At 35.8% G+C, this 19,284-nt stretch overlaps 1 protein-coding gene across 1 annotated transcript in view; it reads right to left on the minus strand.

Annotated features, from left to right (window-relative positions):
* kctd3 (potassium channel tetramerization domain containing 3) overlaps positions 1-19,284 on the minus strand; it is a 107,009-nt gene that overhangs the window by 38,073 nt on the left and 49,652 nt on the right. The window contains exons 4-5 of the mRNA XM_073050839.1: positions 8,391-8,464; positions 4,976-5,034 (exon numbers count right to left, since the gene is read on the minus strand). Of these exons, the coding sequence (XP_072906940.1) occupies positions 4,976-5,034; positions 8,391-8,464 (133 nt within the window). The remainder of the gene's footprint in view (positions 1-4,975; positions 5,035-8,390; positions 8,465-19,284) is intronic.

Here is a 19,284-nt window from a genome sequence, read left to right on the forward strand (position 1 = left end):
ACACAGTAAAGACTTAAAAGTGAAACAGATTAAAGATGAAGATGGGGACACTGAAGTGAGTTGATGGACATTAAGGACAGAAGAATATTTAAATATACTTTTAATTATATGATACAGGGGGAGAAAGGTGAAAATTTGAGAAATATTAATCGACAGTAGTGATATTATTTTTTCTTCCCTTATATATACTTTTTTCATGTTACGGGGGAGTTGGGGAAACTTCGGATCGATCGCTACGGGATTCACGTGTGCAATCATGGTGTTTGCCATGACCCGCACAATGGAGGGGGGTAATGTGTTTTTTTTCATTCACAACATTAGCGGGGGGGGGGGGTTCTTTATTATCTATTTTTCTTTTATTTTTCTTTCTTTGCCTGAATGATCGGAGGGGAGACACATAGCAACATGGAGAATTTTAAAATAATTCCCCAAGATACTATGAGAGTTGAAATATTATATATTATTATAGACTGGAGTAACCCCATTAAAAATAATGACTAATTTACTGAATTTTTAAAGTTTTAATGTTAATGGGCTTAATGGACCAGTGAAAAGAAAAAGAATTTTAACATACATTAAGAAAATGAAAATAGATATAGCTTTTATACAAGAAACAGATTTAATAGAGACAGAACATCAAAAATTAAAGAGAGATTGGGTCGGAAATGGTACAGCAGCTTCACTTAATTCAAAAGCGAGGGGAGTTACAATTTTGATCAACAAAACTTTACCAATTAAAATATAAAATGTATCAATTGATTCTGCAGGGAGATATGTAATTATACATTGTCAAATCTTTTCAGAACTATGGACTCTTATGAATATTTATGCACCAAATGAAAATGATGTAAAATTTATACAAGAGGTCTTTTAGAATTTGGCTGACGCATATGACAAAATATTAATAGGTGGAGACTTTATTTTTGTCCAGACCCAGTTTTAGATAGGTCAACAAAGGTTGTTACAAAACCAAAAGTAGCAAAATTAACTTTATCATTGATGAAAGATTTAAATTTGATTGATATATGGAGAAGAATTAACCCAAGAGAAAGAGATTATTCATTTTATTCAAACAGACATAAAACTTATTCAAGGATAGATTTTTTCCTATTATCAGCAAATATTCAAGACAGAGTGAAAAATATGAAATATAAAGCAAGAATATTGTCAGATCATTCCCCTTTGATAATGACAATGATAATGATGGATAAGGAGGAATCGATTTACAGATGGAGATTTAATTCAATATTATTAAAACGTCAAGATTTTTGTGATTTTATGAAAAAACATATTCAGTTTTTTTAGATACAAACTCTCAATCAGTTGATGATAAATTTATATTATGGGAAGCGATGAAGGCATATTTGAGAGGCCAGATAATAAGTTATACTTCTAAAATTAAGAAGGAATATATGGTAGAAATAGATCAATTGGAAAAAGAGATTACAAAATTAGAAAAAGAATCTCAAAGATATATGACAGAAGAAAAACAAAGACAGCTTGTTAATAAGAAGCTACAATATAATACACTTCAGACATACCGAACAGAAAAAGCAATTATGAGAACTAAACAGAGATATTATGAACTAGGTGAAAGATCACACAAGATTCTTGCTTGGCAGTTAAAAACAGACCAGGCCTCCAAAACGATAAATGCAATTAGAACAGGTGTAAATAAAATTACTTATAAACCTTTAGAAATCAATGGAACTTTTAAATTTTTTTATTCTGATCTGTATCAATCAGAATCACAAAATGATATTGTTGAGATAGAAAGGTTTTTATCACAAATAACTCTCCCAAAATTGAATTCGGAAGAACAGAAGGGATTAGATGTGCCTTTTACATTAAAAGAGGTCGAAGAAGCTCAAGGATCACTTAAGAGTAATAAATCTCCAGCAGAAGATGGTTTTCCGCCTGAATTTTACAAAAAGTTTAAAGATTTATTAATTCCTCCTTTTATGGAGCTAATACACCAAGCGGAAAGAATGCATAAACTTCCAGAATCTTTTTCGACAGCTATTTTAATAGTATTGCCAAAAAAAGACAGAGATCTTTTAAAGCCAACATCATATAGACCTATTTCTTTGTTGAACACGGACTATAAAATAATAGCAAAGATTTTATCTAATAGATTATCTAAATACTTACCAAAATTAATACACATGGACCAAACAGGATTTATTAAAAATAGACAATCGGCAGATAATGTAACTCGATAACTTAGCATAATTTATTTGGCACAAAAGAGGGAAGAAATGAGTGTGGCAGTTGCTTTGGATGCAGAAAAAGCATTTGATAGATTGGAATGGGAATTTTTATTTAAGGTACTGGAAAAATATGGATTAGGAGTATCTTTTATAAAATGGATTAAAACCTTAAATACTAACCCCAAAGCTAAAGTGGTGACAAATGGCCAAATTTCAACATCATTTCAGTTAACAAAGTCAACTAGACAAGGTTGTCCATTATCACCTGCTTTATTTGTGTTGGCGATAGAACCATTAGCTGAATTAATTAGAACTGACTCAGATATTATGGGTTTCAGAGTTAATCAGAAGGAATATAAGATTAACTTATTTGCTGATGATATTCTGATTTATCTAACTAACCCATTGCATTCGTTGCGTAAATTATTTTCTAGATTGGAAGAATATGGGAAAATATCAGGGTATAAAATAAATTGGGATAAAAGTGAAATTCTATCCGTTACTAAAGGAGATTATAGTCAATGTCAATTAATAACTCGATTTAGATGGCCGATAAATGGTATAAAGTATTTAGGTATAAGAGTTGATAATGATATAAAGAATTTATATAAATTAAATTATTTGCCATTATTGAAAAAAATTCAAGAGGATCTTGATAAATGGATGATGTTACCAATAACAATAATAGGTAGAGTCAATGCTGTAAAAATGAATATATTGTCTAGATTACAATATTTATTCCAAACACTACCAATACAATTACCGCAGAAGTTTTTTCAAGAGTTAAATAAATGTGTGAGGAAATTCCTTTGGAAAGGTAAGATGTCAAGAATATCGTTGGAAAAATTGACATGGAAATTTGACCTAGGAGGGTTACAATTACCAAATTTTAAGAATTATTACAAAGCAAATCAACTTACATCAAATTGCATCTTTTTTTGATGAAGATAAACCGGCATGGATTAGAATAGAATTAGATAAAATAGGAGAAAATATACCAGAAGATTTTATATATAAATGGGAATCTAAATGGTTACGGGAAAAGGAAGAATCTCCTATACTAAAACATTTGATTGATTTATGGAATAAGATAAATGTTGATGATGGGATAAAGAAATCTTTATTAGCAAAGAGACCTTTAATTCAAAATAAACTTATCCCTTTTACAATGGATAATCAACTTTTATATAACTGGTTTCACAAAGGGATTAGATATATAGGAGATTGTTTTGAAGGAGGTATATTAATGTCATTTGACCAATTAAAGAATAAATATAAAATATCAAATAACACTCTTTTCTGTTATTTCCAATTAAGGGCTTATTTAAGAGATAAACTGGGTCAAACAATGTTATTGCCAAAACCTAATGAAATAGAAATTTTAATTCATGAAGGAAAAATTTAAAAATTTATTTCTGGTATGTATAATTTGATTCAAAAACAGGCAATTAAACAAGGAATTCATAAGTCAAGACAAAAATGGGAAACTGATTTGAATATTAAAATTGATGAAACAAGTTGGTCAAGATTATGTCTTGACAGTATGACAAATACAATAAATGTTCGACTAAGATTAGTACAATATAACTTTTTACATCAAATATATATTACGCCACAAAAAATAAATAGATTAAACTCAAATTTATCTGATCAATGTTTTCGATGTAATCAAGAAATTGGTACTTTTTTACACTCTACTTGGTCTTGTTTTAAAATTCAACCTTTTTGGACAAATTTAAGAGTTTTACTGGAACAAATTATTGGAATACAACTTCCACATAATCCAACATTATTTTTACTAGGCGATATTGAAGAGATAAAATTGAAATTCAAATTGAATAAATATCAGAAAGAATTCATAAAAATTGCTTTGGCAGTAGCCAAAAAGGCTATTGCAGTTACTTGGAAATCGGCTTCATACTTAAGTACAGGTCGTTGGAAGAATGAAATTTTTAGCTGCATTCCATTTGAAAAAATTACTTATAATTTAAGAGATAAATATGAAATATTTCTGAAAATTTGGCGCCTTTATTTACAAAAAATAGGATTAAATATATAGGTGCTCCGAAGATAAAATTATTGGTTATCTGGGGAAAGAAATAAATATACTAAGCTATTAAAGCTATTAAAGCTATTATGAACTCCGTGGAGCATGTGGGGATCTTCCGATATCCAGGCATTCTTTCTTTCTTTTTTCTTTCTTTCTTTCTTTTCTTCTCCTCTTTTTTTTTAATAGGGATATGTTAGGGGGGAGGGGTTAAGGGGAGGGGGGAAGGGTTGATAATTTTTTTTCTTTCTGTAACCTATTTGAAAATTCAATAAAAAAATTTAAAAAAAAACAAAGAATTCTAAAATTAATCATCTTCCAAGCTGTCATATTTATGTCTTGCTTTGGTAGACATTGTATGCATATCTATTAATGATTTTAATTTTCTCCATGTTTGTAGAATAGTGCATATAAAATACCAATGGAGAGGACTTACAATGAAACAGTATAATTAATGTGTTCTTATCTTTTATTGACTAAAATGCTGGGGAAATAATACACTGCAAAACTGTTATTCTCATAGGACTGAATGAGAATAATGTAGGTGCAGCATTGTGAAAATCTGAAAACAATAAACCGATAATAAAAATATTTCAACAATAAAACTTCCTTTTAATGTGAACACCTATTCATGAGTAATAAGTAGCTTAAAATTAACTGCACATCCTGTAAATTATTTTTCCTCATACTTCAATAACAAAAAAATGATACATCATACCTAGAGGAGTAATTCCATAAAATTCAGCTTCATGTCTTAGAACATTGATGTTTACCCCCCTGCAAGAAAAGGGAAATGTATGAGCCACTGCTTTTAATCAGCATCTCAAAATATGTTACAATCAAAATCAAAGACAACTTAAATTATCTATTGTAATGTCTTCAGAACATCTTCAACCATTTCCATGGGAAGACACGTGGTAGATGTAGTAATACATTGATCCATATGAATTTATCCATTTCAGATGAAAAAACAAAAACAAGCAGCATATGATTTCAGTTTTGTTAGACTGGAAAGCATCATTCAAAATATCAGAAACTCTTTTGCTAGATGTTGTGATATGTAGTTGTTATGTAGCTAAGGTCAGCATGGGAATGCCCTTAAAATGCTAAAACTGAACAAGAGTTAGCTCTCACGAGGTTAAATTCACAGTCCAACAACTAATAATTTCCACAGATGGATCATGTGAACAAGATCTAAAAATGATTTAAAAATATAAGAACAGTCAGGGACTGTTCATCCATAAGAGTCTTATGAAAAGAAAGCTCACTTAGCAAGCTTCAGATGACAGAAGTGATTCCATAACTATACCAATTAAAACCTGCTGCTTGGAATGATCTTTGATCATTCCAATTGTTTTAGTACCAAGAAAAATAGATTTAATTGAGCAATTACTCAGCAACTAACACTGGCAAATTAAATAGTACAGGGAGAAGTTTATGGGGAGAAGGCAGGAGAATGGGTTGTGAGGGATAATAAATCAGCAATGATGGAATGGTAGAGCACACTCGATGGGCCAAATAGCCAAATTCTGCTAAGTCCTATGGTTCAAACAAAATATAAAGCTATCATTTTGTTTAGCTAGAAGGTCATAAGTAAAGTGAGTTTGTCTCACCTATACCAATCAAAAAAAAGTACACAATATTTTAACCCCACTATTTGTTGGTCACAGCTTTGTACTTGGCTGGACAATCACCAGTTAGTAACTTAAAAACTGAGGATTCTAATGTAAGGCAAGATATCCTAGTTATATATAATACTGGAACTTGAATTCATCTTATATTACCTAGGATTTCAAAAACTGAAAATGTGTTCATTCCCAAAATATTTTATAATTCAGGCTATGGAACAATTTACTTAAGGTACTTGGGTATGTCATGGGTAAACCTAGTTTGTATTGGGGTCCAGAGTAGACCCTATGAACTGTGCTGCTATTAAGAGAGAGAGAGGGAGGCATCCAGTGCAATGAGAGACAGAAAGATAGAAACTGCTCGAAAGATTGATGTTATGGTTTCTCTGCCAGCTTGTTTACCTTTTCCCCGAGGATACTTGCCTGCTTGTAAGGTTCCTGCAGAAAGTGGATGGAGGAGCAGGTTGATGGACAGCTGGTGTCCAACATGTGGAGATAAAAACCAGGTCTGCTGGTACACAGACAGACACAACACGAGACACACATAGTGCGGACACTGAACGAGCTTTGTTGCACCCACAAGAAGGTGGGGTTTTGGAGGATTGATTCAGGGAATCGGTCAGTGGCTCACAGAGTGAAAAGGTGCGACCGGTGGGAAATTATTTGTGTGTTCATCCTTGCCTGGGTGATAAATCCACCATTGAAGAATGGTCGTACGTTTTATGGTCATAGTCGGTGACTACTACAGGATTTTGGAAGACAACAGGAAGATCGATGGCATCAGCTCACTTCTCACCTCTCTCTCCAACGTTACTCAATTAACTACCTCGAACTGAACTGAACTCTCTCCATCATCGTAAGACTGTACCCATTTACCCCTAGGTTTGAAAGAGCCTAGTTTTGTTCCTATTTCCACACATATATGTATATATACATAACTTTGCTAATTATATTATATATATATATATACATAACATTACATAATATTTGCATTTATATCACTGTATTGCTTAGTTACTAATAAACACTATTAGTTCATAGTAATACCAGACTCCAATGTGTTTTCCATTTCTGCTGGTTCTTTAACCCAGTCATGGGGTACGTGACAGGTATCTGTGCATAACTTAGTTTGTTTAGGATCATGCTAAAATTATAGGATGTTTGACATATTGAGCAGCATGGTGGTAGTTAGCATAACACTTTACAGTACAGATGACACAGGTTCAATTCCCACTGCTACCTATAAGAAGTTTGTCTGTTCTCCCCATGACCATATGGGTTTCCTCCGGGTGCTTCAGTTTCCTCCCACAAAACAAAAACGTACCGAATGGTAAGTTAATTGGTCATTATAAATTGTCCAGTGATTAGGCTAAGATTAAATCAGGGGATTGCTGGTCAGTGCGCTTGAATGGCTAGAAGGGGTTATTCCACACTGTACCTCAATAAATAAATAATTATTTTCATAAACACATTGTAGAACAACTGCCATTTTACGGTCAGTGGAACAAAGAAGTTAGGATGAAACAAAATGGTGACACAATAAGCTACAGATACTGGAATCTGGAGCAACAAACAAAATGGTACCACTCAGAGGGCTAACGAAGGAAATGGACAGTTTATGTGGCTACGTCCCCTCTGAAAGATTGGGGTGTAGAAAGCCAGTATAAAGAGATGGAGCAAAACTGAACGTGTGATGGGTAGATCCAGGTGAGAAGGCGTAATAGGCAAATGGAAGAGCCCACACCTGTAACACCTCTATTAAATGCACATCTCCCCAGAAGAACAGGGCTGAGAGTTTCCCTGGTCACTACCTTTCATCCATACCAGCCTATGCATCCGCAGATCTTTGTTTGAAACTACCATCAACTACAATGCAACCCACCATCAGTCTCATGTTTCCCTCTTCACCCTTTCTGCAGGAATCACTCTCTCTGCAACTTCCTGGTCCACTCATCCATCGCCAACCGTCTCTACACCTTCTCCCTCACCAACATCCAGACCCTTAAACATCCCTTTCCGGTGAGGCAGGCACATGCATCTCCTTCCCACCCTCATCTCCCATCATCCTGCATCTTTCCCATCTCCTTCACCAACTCTATCTGCCCATCACATATACACTAGTTCCACCGGGCCCCCTCCTCTTGTTCTCATCTGCTCAACCTACCTCCCCTATTTTTGGTTGCATACTATCTGCAGCCCTTTTTGCCTCCAACAATCACCTTCACACCTCTGCGGCTATTTCCACTCCTCCCTTCTCCATCTGCCTATCACTCCTCTTCAACTGGATCCATCTATCACTTGCAATTCCTGTTTTCCTTTTTAAATGAGAGCATATAAATCCTTCTGCACAGAAACAATTTTCCATGCACTCATTGGACTGACTGAATATCATTCCAAGATGTATGCTTTTGAAGGAAGGAGGAAAAACAGTGACAGCATTGCATGTTTCTATCAATGTTATACCGTAACTACAGAATAATTTTGTGAAAATTAAGTTTTCCTTACCTTAAATCTAACTCTTTTGTTCTAAGAAAATTCAGAATTGGTGCAAATGCAGTGGGATCCCGGTCAATAAATATCTACATGGAATGCAATTCAATGGCAAAATAAGACAATGTAAAATTTAAAGCATTAAGTTCATGTGTTTTACAATGGTTACATAAAATCCATGATAATGCAAAAGATTCAGTTCCAAAGAGCTGGTTACGTTTTGAGCATCTCTGGAAAATAAACATTGGCCAGGAACAAATCCACTGAAAATATTATTCCCATGTTACATAAAAAATGACGATTCCTTGCCAGGGAATCAGCAAAATCTAATGTTTTCACCAGACAGTTGACACCTAAGAAACAAAAACCTATCTGAGGTTCCTTTAAGAAAACCATGATCAGCCTAGCACTCAAGAAAAACAGTGTAACATAATGTGAGGGGTTGGCTTATTTGATGGTCACTGTGTCAGTCACTGATTGACCTGTTTGAAGGATGGAGCAGCTCTTTCCCATTGGTTGCCTTGCGCACCACAGCATGGGATTCCAGTTCCAGGCACCTCAGGTGTTTAAAAATAGCAAATGCAAGAGCCTCAGTCTCTTTCCTTTGTCTCCAGGGACCCACTTCAGGCTGAAGTCATGACCAGTGCTGAAGGACCATTAGGAAAGAGCACTGCAGACACAGTAGGGCACAACCGCATTTACTTAGTTAAGTACTCATTCATAGCATACTTAGTTTTGTAGTTTTATAAATCGGGGAGATTTAATGGAGTACCCATTGAGTTAAAAGGGTTACTGAAAGTTTAGCGTTGTAGTTTTGTGTAGCTTAGATGAGCACTTGTTTAGCAAGATGCGCAGTTTACTATTTCATTGTTTGTTTATAAATAAATAGATAACATGCTCACTCACAATCCAGTTAGCAGGACCAGTTTCCCTTCATGTGAGAAGGTCAGCTGTATATCTTTTCCCACCTCTCCCAGGGGTATGTACCCAGTCCCATATTTTGCCATGGTCTGGTAGCTAAGATTTATAGGGGATACAGGCAGACCCTAGCATCTCTGTGTCCCACTATATAGACCACGTACTGTTACAAGGGCCCTCACAGGAGGTAGCGAGGCAGGCACCGGATGAAATGGATACCTCCCTGATGAGTGGAGCTGGTCTATTAACCACAGTAAGAAACAGGGGCCCAGTCAGAGTGTTCTATCCCTGGGCGTACAGTGCCATTCTGAGCAGTAGGGAATACCTAATAAAGTCACATGTAAAATCTTGTATACTCTAGTCCCCGCCTTCAAGAAGGAGATGCAGGGGGACGTCACGTGATGACGTAGGATCGAGACGCTGGAACCCAGCTCTCCCGTAAAAAATCAATAAATTAATGTTTAAGTGAAGAAAAGTTAGTCAACACTTTCTAAAAGTTACTTATAAACTACTCCGGATTGTTTCAAGCTATGCCTCAAAAACAGAAGATGAAGAAAACTATTACCGGGAAAACAACGCAAGTTGGAGCAGAATCAAGGCCCACTTTTACCAAAGAACCGCGGACTCAGGTACATTATACCACCAGCGATACGGAACAGGAAACTGCGGCAACATCGGCCATTTCTAAAGGAAAAGACCAACGAAAACTGCGCAAACGTGAAGGAAGGAGCATGCGCAAACGGGAGCAACCAGAACTACAAAGCCCAGTTACGACTGCAACCGAAAGTGAAAGTGAATCTGAGGGAGAGTCAGATTCTCTGGAAAGATCAGACGAAGATGGAGATAAAAGTTCTTCTGGAAATATAGAAAAGACTTTGAGGCAAATAATGCGTAAATTAGGCGCATTAAAAGTAATTAAAAGTAATAAAAAAATGATAAATATGGAGATTATGCTTGATAAAATGACAAAGAGACAGGAAAAAATGGAAAAGAGAATTATGGACTTCGAAACTAAAACGGAAGACATGGTTGAAAGAATGAACAAAATGGAAGATGAGAATACTGCCTGGACATCAGAAAGAAAACAATTTATGGAAAATGCTGATAAGCTTGAAAATTTTAGTAGACGAAACAATATTAAAATTGTTGGACTTAAAGAAGATATAGAAGGAGAAGATCCAAGAAATTTTTTTCAAAAATGGATCCCTGAAAAATTGGAAATGGAAGGAGAAACTCCAATTGAGATTGAAAGGGCTCACAGAACCTTAAGGTCAAGACCTCAAGCTGATCAAAATCCACGATCAATTTTGATAAAATGCTTAAGGTACCAAGATAAAGATCCTGAAGGTGGCTGTCCAAAGTGCCAAAAATAGAAACGGGCCATTGATGATAGCAGGGAAAGCAGTTCTTTTTTATCCTGATATAAGTTATAACCTTTTGAAGAGAAAGAAGGAATTTAACCCAGCGAAAAAAGCCTTATGGGAAAAGGGTTATAAATTTATAATGCGTCATCCAGCAACACTGATAATTTTCTTGGAGGAGGGAAAAAGAAGATTTTTTTCCGATTATCGAGAAGCGGAGGTGTTCGCACAAAAACTTCCATTTATTGGCTAATTACACATAGAGACTTCCAAACGTAATGGATTAAAGATGAAGATAGAGACAGAGAACAGAAGTGATGGACATTTAAGGATAATACAGAGGAGAAAAGCAAAATTTTAGAAATACTAATTGAGAATAGTATTTTTTTTTCTTCTCATATATATATATATATATATATATATATATATATACTTTTTTATGTTGCAGGGGGGCTGGGGAGCTTTGGATCGGTTACTGCGGGATTCACGTGTGTAATCATGGCGATCGCCATGACCCGTACAACAGAGGGGGGTAATGTTGTGTTCTTTTTTTTTTCACATTAGTAGGGGGGTATTTTGTTTTTTTCTTTATATTCTATTTTTCTTCTATCTTTCTGCCTGGATGATTGGTGGGGACACACATAGCAACATGGAGACTTTTAGAAAGATTTCCCAGGATACCACGTAAGTTGAAAGTTTAGGTATTATTATAGATTGGAGTAATATAATTTAAAAAAATAATGACTAAATTACTGAATTTTTTAAGTTTTAATGTTAATGGGCTTAATGGGCCGGTAAAAAGAAAAAGAATTTTAACATACATTAAAAAAATGAAAACAGATAGAGCTTTTTTACAAGAAACTCATTTAACAGACATAGAACATCAGAAATTAAAAAGAGACTGGGTTGGAAATGTTACTGCAGCTTCATTTAACTCAAAGGCGAGAGGAGTTGCAATTTTGGTTAATAAAAATTTACCAATTAAAATACAAAATGTATTAATTGATTCGGCGGGGAGATATCTAATTATACATTGTCAAATTTTTTCAGAACTATGGACCCTTATGAATATTTATGCACCAAATGAAAATGATGTAAAATTTATACAGGAGGTCTTTTTGAATTTGGTTAACGCACATGATAAAATACTAATAGGTGGAGATTTTAACTTTTGTCTAGATCCAGTTTTAGATAGATCAACAAAGGTTGTCACAAAATCAAAAGCAGTAAAATTAACTCTATCATTGATGAAAGACTTAAATTTGATTGATATATGGAGAAGAATTAATCCAAAAGAAAGAGATTATTCATTTTATTCAAATAGACATAAAACATATTCAAGGATAGATTTTTTCCTATTATCAACGAACATTCAAGATAGAGTGAAAAATGTGGAATATAAAGCAAGAATATTGTCAGATCATTCTCCTTTAATAATTACAATGATAATGATAGATAAAGAGGAATCAATTTATAGGTGGAGATTTAATTCAATAGATAGATAGATAGATAGATCCTTTATTCATCCCCATGGGGAAATTCAACTTTTTTCCAATGTCCCATACACTTGTTGTAGCAAAACTAATTACATACAATACTTAACTCAGTAAAAAATATGATAGGCATCTAAATCACTATCTCAAAAAGCATTAATAATAGCTTTTAAAAAGTTCTTAAGTCCTGGCGGTAGAATTGTAAAGCCTAATGGCATTGGGGAGTATTGACCACTTCATCCTGTCTGAGGAGCATTGCATCGATAGTAACCTGTCACTGAAACTGCTTCTCTGTCTCTGGATGGTGCTATGCAGAGGATGTTCAGAGTTATCCATAATTGACCGTAGCCTACTCAGCACCCTTCGCTCAGCTACCGATGTTAAACTCTCCAGTACTTTGCCCACGACAGAGCCCGCCTTCCTTACCAGCTTATTAAGACGTGAGGCATCCCTCTTCTTAATGCTTCCTCCCCAACACGCCACCACAAAGAAGAGGGCGCTCTCCACAACTGACCTATAGAACATCTTCAGCATCTCACTACAGACATTGAATGACGCCAACCTTCTAAGGAAGTACAGTCGACTCTGTGCCTTCCTGCACAAGGCATCTGTGTTGGCAGTCCAGTCTAGCTTCTCGTCTAACTGTACTCCCAGATACTTGTAGATCTTAACCTGCTCCACACATTCTCCATTAATGATCACTGGCTCCATATGAGGCCTAGATCTCCTAAAGTCCACCACCATCTCCTTGGTCTTGGTGATATTGAGACGCAGGTAGTTTGAGTTGCACCATATCACAAAGTCCTGTATCAGTTTCCTATACTCCTCCTCCTGTCCATTCCTGACACACCGCACTATGGCCGTGTCATCAGCGAACTTCTGCACATGGCAGGACTCCGAGTTATATTGGAAGTCTGATGTGTACAGGGTGAACAGGACCGGAGAGAGTACGGTTCCCTGCGGCGCTCCTGTGCTGCTGACCACCGTGTCAGACCTACAGTCTCCCAACCGCACATACTGAGGTCTATCTGTCAAGTAGTCCACTATCCAATCCACCATGTGAGAGTCTAAAACTACTAAAACTACTATTACTAAAACGTCAAGATTTTTGTGATTTTATGAAAAAGCAGATTCAGTTCTTTTTAGATACAAATTCACATTCAGTTGATGATAAATTTATATTGTGGGAAGCAATGAAGGCATATTTGAGAGGTCAGATAATAAGTTATACTTCTAAAATTAAGAAGGAATATATGATAGAAATAGATCAATTGGAAAAAGAGATTACAAAATTAGAAAAAGAATCTCAAAGAAATATGACAGAAGAAAAACGAAGACAACTTATTAATAAGTTACAATATAATACACTCCAAACATATCGAACAGAAAAAGCAATTATGAGAACTAAACAGAGATATTATGAACTAGGTGAAAGATCACATAAGGTCCTTGCATGGCAGTTAAAAACAGACCAGACTTTTAAAACAATAAATGCAATTCGAACAAGAGTAAATAAAATTACTTATAAACCTTTAGAAATCAATGAAGCTTTTAAGAATTTTTATTGAGTTGTATAAATCAGAATCACAAAATGATAATGTCAAGATAGAAAGGTTTTTATCACAAATAACTCTTCCAAAATTAAATACGGAAGAACAGAAGGGATTAGATATGCCTTTTACATTGAAAGAGGTCGAAGAAGCCCTAGGATCATTTCAAAGTAATAAATCTCCAGGAGAAGATGGTTTTCCACCTGAATTCTATAAAAAGTTTAAAAATTTATTAATTCCTCCTTTTATGGAGTTAATACACCAAGCGGAAAGAACGCATAAACTTCCAGAATCTTTTTCGACAGCTATTTTAATAATAGCAAAAATAGAGATCTTTTAAAACCAGCATCATATAGACCGATTTCTTTATTAAACACTGATTATAAAATAATAGCAAAAATCTTATCTAACAGATTATCTAAATGCTTACCAAAATTAGTACATATGGATCAAACAGGATTTATTAAAAATAGACAATCGGCAGATAATGTAACTCGGTTATTTAGTATAATTCATTTAGCACAAAAGAGGGAGGAAATGAGCGTGGCAGTTGCTTTAGATGCAGAAAAAGCATTTGATAGATTGGAATGGGATTTTTTATTTAAGGTATTGGAAAAAATATGGATTAGGAGTATCTTTTATAAAATGGATTAAAACCTTAAATACTAATCCCAAAGCTAAAGTAGTGACAAACGGTCAAATTTCAACACCATTTCAGTTAACAAGGTCAACTAGGCAAGGTTGTCCATTATCACCTGCTTTACTTGTGTTGGCGATAGAGCCATTAGCTGAATTAATTAGAATGGACCCAGACATTAAGGGTTTCAGAGTTAATCAGGAAGAATACAAGATTAACTTATTTGCTGATGATGTTCTGCTTTATCTAACAAACCCATTGCACTCGTTGCGTAAATTATCCTATAGATTAGAAGAATATGGGAAAATATCAGGTTATAAAATAAATTGGGATAAAAGTGAAATTTTACCTCTTACTAAAGGAGATTATAGTCAATGTCGATTAATAACCCAATTTAGATGGCCAGCAAATGGTATTAAATATTTAGGTATAAGAGTTGATAATGACATAAAGAACTTATATAAATTAAATTACTTACCACTATTGAAAAAAATTCAAGAAGATCTTGATAAATGGATGGTATTACCAATAACATTAGTAGGTAGAGTAAATACCATAAAAATGAATATATTCCCTAGACTACAATACTTACTTCAATCATTACCAATACAACTACCCCAGAAGTTTTTTCAAGAGCTAAATAAATATGTGAGGAAGTTTCTTTGGAAAGGTCAGATGTCAAGAATATTGTTGGAAAAATTGACATGGAAATTTGATCTAGGAGGGTTACAACTTCCAAATTTTAAGAATTATTATAAAGCAAATCAACTTAGATTTATTGCATCTTTTTTTGAGAAAGATAAACCGGCATGGATTAGAATAGAACTAGATAAAATAGGAGAAAATACACCAGAAGATTTTATATATAAATGGGAATCTAAATGGATACGGGAAAAGAAAGAATCTCCTATATTAAAACATTTGATTGACTTATGGAATAAGATAAATGTTGACGATGAGACAAAGAAATCCTTATTAGCAAAGAGATCTTTAATTCAAAATAGACTTATTCCTTTTACAATGGATAATCAACTTTTATATAATTGGTTTCAAAAAGGGATTAGATATATAGGAGATTGTTTTGAAGGAGGTATATTAATGTCATTTGATCAATTAAAGAATAAATATAAAGTATCAAACAACACTCTTTTCTGTTACTTTCAACTAAGGGCTTATTTAAGAGAAAAATTAGGTCAAACAATGTTATTGCCGAAATCCAATGAAATAGAAACTTTAATTCAAAAAGGAAAGATTAAAAAATTCATCTCTTGTATGTATAATTTGATTCAAAAACAGGCAATTAAACAAGGAGTCCATAAGTCAAGACAAAAATGGGAAAGTGACTTGAATATTAAAATTGAAGAAAAAAATTGGTCAAGACTATGTCTTGAGAGTATGACAAATACAATAAATGTCCGATTAAGATTAGTGCAATATAATTTTTTACATCAATTATATATTACACCACAAAAAATAAATAAATTAAACCCAAATTTATCCGATCAATGTTTCCGATGTAACCAAGAAATTGGTACTTTTTTACATTCTACTTGGTCTTGTTCTAAAATTCAACCTTTTTGGACAAATTTAAGAGTTTTATTGGAACAAATTATTGGAATACAACTTCCACATAATCCAATATTACTTTTACTAGGTGATACTGAATGGATAAAACCGATACCCAAATTGAATAAATATCAGAAAGAATTTATAAAAATTGCATTGGCAGTAGCCAAAAAGGCTATTGCAGTTACTTGGAAATCGGATACATATTTAAGTATAGATCGTTGGAAGAAAGAAATTTATGACTGTATTCCACTTGAAAAAATTACTTATAATTTAAGAGATAAATATGAAACATTTTTGAAAATTTGGCGCCCTTATTTACAAAAGACAGGATTAAATATATAGGTGCTCCAAAGATGAAATTATTGGTTATTTGGGGAAATAAATAAATATATATACTAAAGTTATTACGAACTCCATGGAGCATGTGGGGATCTTCCAATATCCAGGCACTCTTTCTTTTTTTTTCTTTCTTTCTTTCTTTCTTCTTTTATTTCTATAGGGATGTTCGGGGGGAGGGGGGGATGGGGAGGGGGGATGGGTAATATACTTTTTTTCATATACTTTTATTCTGTAATTACTTGAAAACACAATTTAAAAAGTTTAATAAAAAAAAAGGAGATGCAGTACTTTGTGGGGCTCCTAGGGTATTGGTGCCAACATGTTCCCCATGGGACCATGATATTATGCTCCATATACTAGGTCCCTGGCAAAAAGACCATTTTCAAAGGAATCCTGAACAGTAAGCAGCCTCAACAGAACGGTGTAACCTTTGAGTTGCAGGTTTCGGCTACTCCTTGAGTAGAGCCTGTGGCAGGTGTTGAAGGGGCATCACACTCCTTTAGGGTTTTGGACAAAGATGTTCCCTGTGATGGCAATTCAATACACCTCCCTCAAGAGGCAGTTGTTGGCCTGGTATTGGGCCCTTCAGATCAATGAACACTCTGAGTCAGTTGTGTTGCATCTGCACCTTCCTATCATGCAGCGGGTGAAGTCCAACAATGTGACTCACAAGGAGGACCGTGCCCCATGGTCTTCAACCACTAAACTGAAATGGTATTTTGCAGATTGGGCAGAAAAAGGTACCGACAGGGTGAGCTGTCTCCATGAAAAGGCTATGTCCCTGCCTGATAATGACCTTTGCACTCATGATAAAGTCCATACAATTGACCTCTCATCCACACAGCCTTCATTTCATCATTGCTGATCCATTTTCCTTTCAGCCCCAATCACCTACCTGCCTCCTCCCTGTATCCTTTCATGCCCTGATGAATCAAGAATCTATCAACCTCTGCCTTAAATATACCCAATGAATTGGCCTCCACAGCTGCTTATGCAACAAATTACACAGATTCACTACTCTCTGGCTAAAGAAATTCCTCCTCACCTCCATTCTAAAAGGACACCCCTCTACCATAAGGCTCTGTCCTCTGGACTTAAACTTCCCCACCACAGGAAACATCTTCTCCACACCCACTCTATCAAGGTCTTCCAACATTCGATAGGTTTCAAAGTGGTCACCCCTCATTCTTCTGAGTTCCAGCATATGACATGCCTTTCAATAAAATAGAATCACTTTCGCAAACCTCTTCTGAAACCTCTCCAATGTCAGCACATTCTTTCTTAGGTAAGGGGCCCAAAACTGCTCACAATACTCCAAGTGAGGCCTCACCAGTGCTTTATAATGATTCAACATTACATCTCTGCTTTTATATTCTTGTCCTCTTGAAATGAATGCTCACACTACATTTGCTTTCCTCACCACCAACTCAATCTGCAAATTAACCTTTAAGGAATCGTGCAAGAGAACTCCCAAGTCCCTTGGCACCTCAGATTTTTGTATTTTCTCTCCATTTAGAAAATAGTCTAACCTTTTATTTCTACTACCAAAGTGCATGACCATACCCTTCCAGACACTGTATTTCATCTGCCATTTCTTTGCCCATTCTCCTAATCTGTCTAAATCCTTCTGTCATCTCTCTACTTCCTCAAAGCTACCTGCCCTTCCACCTGTCTTCGTTTTGTCTGCAAACTTGGCCACAAAACCATCAATTCCATCATCCAAATCATTGACATATAGCATATAGAATCAGCCCCGACTAGGAGGGGAGGATGCCATCGTCTACCTGCTGAACCGTGTCTACGCCCACCTGGACAAGCCAGCGAGCACTGTGAGGGTTATGTTTTTTGACTTCTCCAGTGCATTCAACACCATCCGCCCTGCTCTGCTGGGTGAGAAGCTGACAGTGATGCAGGTGGATGCTTCCCTGGTGTCATGAATTATTGATTACCTGACTGGCAGACCACAGTACGTGCGCTTGCAACACTGTGTGTCAGACAGAGTGGTCAGCAGCACTGGGGCTTCACAGAGGACTGTCCTGTCTCCCTTTCCCTTCACCATCTACACCTCGGACTTCAACTACTGCACAGAGTCTTGCCATCTTCAGAAGTTTTCTGATGACTCTGCCATAGTTGGATGCATCAGCATGGGAGATGAGGCTGAGTACAGGGCTACGGTGGGAAACTTTGTCACATGGTGCGAGCAGAATCATCTGCAGCTTAATGTGAAAAAGACTAAGGAGCTGGTGGTGGACCTGAGGAGGGCTAAGTCACAGGTGACCCCGTTTCCATCCAAGGGGTCAGTGTGGACATGGTGGAGGATTACAAATACCTGGGGATATGAATTGACAATAAACTGGACTGGTCAAAGAACACTGAGGCTGTCTACAAGAAGGGGCAGAGCCGTCTCTATTTCCTGAGGAGACTGAGGTCCTTTAACATTTGCCGGACGATGCTAAGGATGATCTACGAGGCTGTGGTGGCCAGTGCCATCATGTTTGCTGTTGTATGCTGGGGCAGCAGGCTGAGGGTAGCAGACACCAACAGAATTAACAAACTCATTCGTAAGGCCAGTGATGTTGTGGGGGTGGAACTGGACTCTCTGACGGTGGTGTCTGAAAAGAGGATGCTGTCCAAGTTGCATGCCATCTTGGACAATGACTCCCATCCACTCCATAATGTACTGGTTAGGCACAGGAGTACATTCAGCCAGAGACTCATTCCACCAAGATGCAACACTGAGCATCATAGGAAGTCATTCCTGCCTGTGGCCATCAAACTTTAAAACTCCTCCCTCGGAGTGTCAGATACCCTGAGCCAATAGGCTGGTCCTGGAATTATTTCCACTTGGCATGATTAACTTATTATTATTTAATTATTTATGGTTTTATATTGCTATATTTCTACACTATTCTTGGTTGGTGCGGCTGTAACAAAACCCAATTTCCCTCGGGATCAATAAAGTATGTCTGTCTGTCTAAAAAGAAGCAGTTCCAACACAGATCCCTGTGGAACAACACTAGTCACTGGCAGCCAACCGAAAAA

The sequence above is a fragment of the Hemitrygon akajei genome, chromosome 7, assembly GCF_048418815.1.
Source record: "Hemitrygon akajei chromosome 7, sHemAka1.3, whole genome shotgun sequence".
NCBI classification, from domain to species: domain Eukaryota; kingdom Metazoa; phylum Chordata; class Chondrichthyes; order Myliobatiformes; family Dasyatidae; genus Hemitrygon; species Hemitrygon akajei.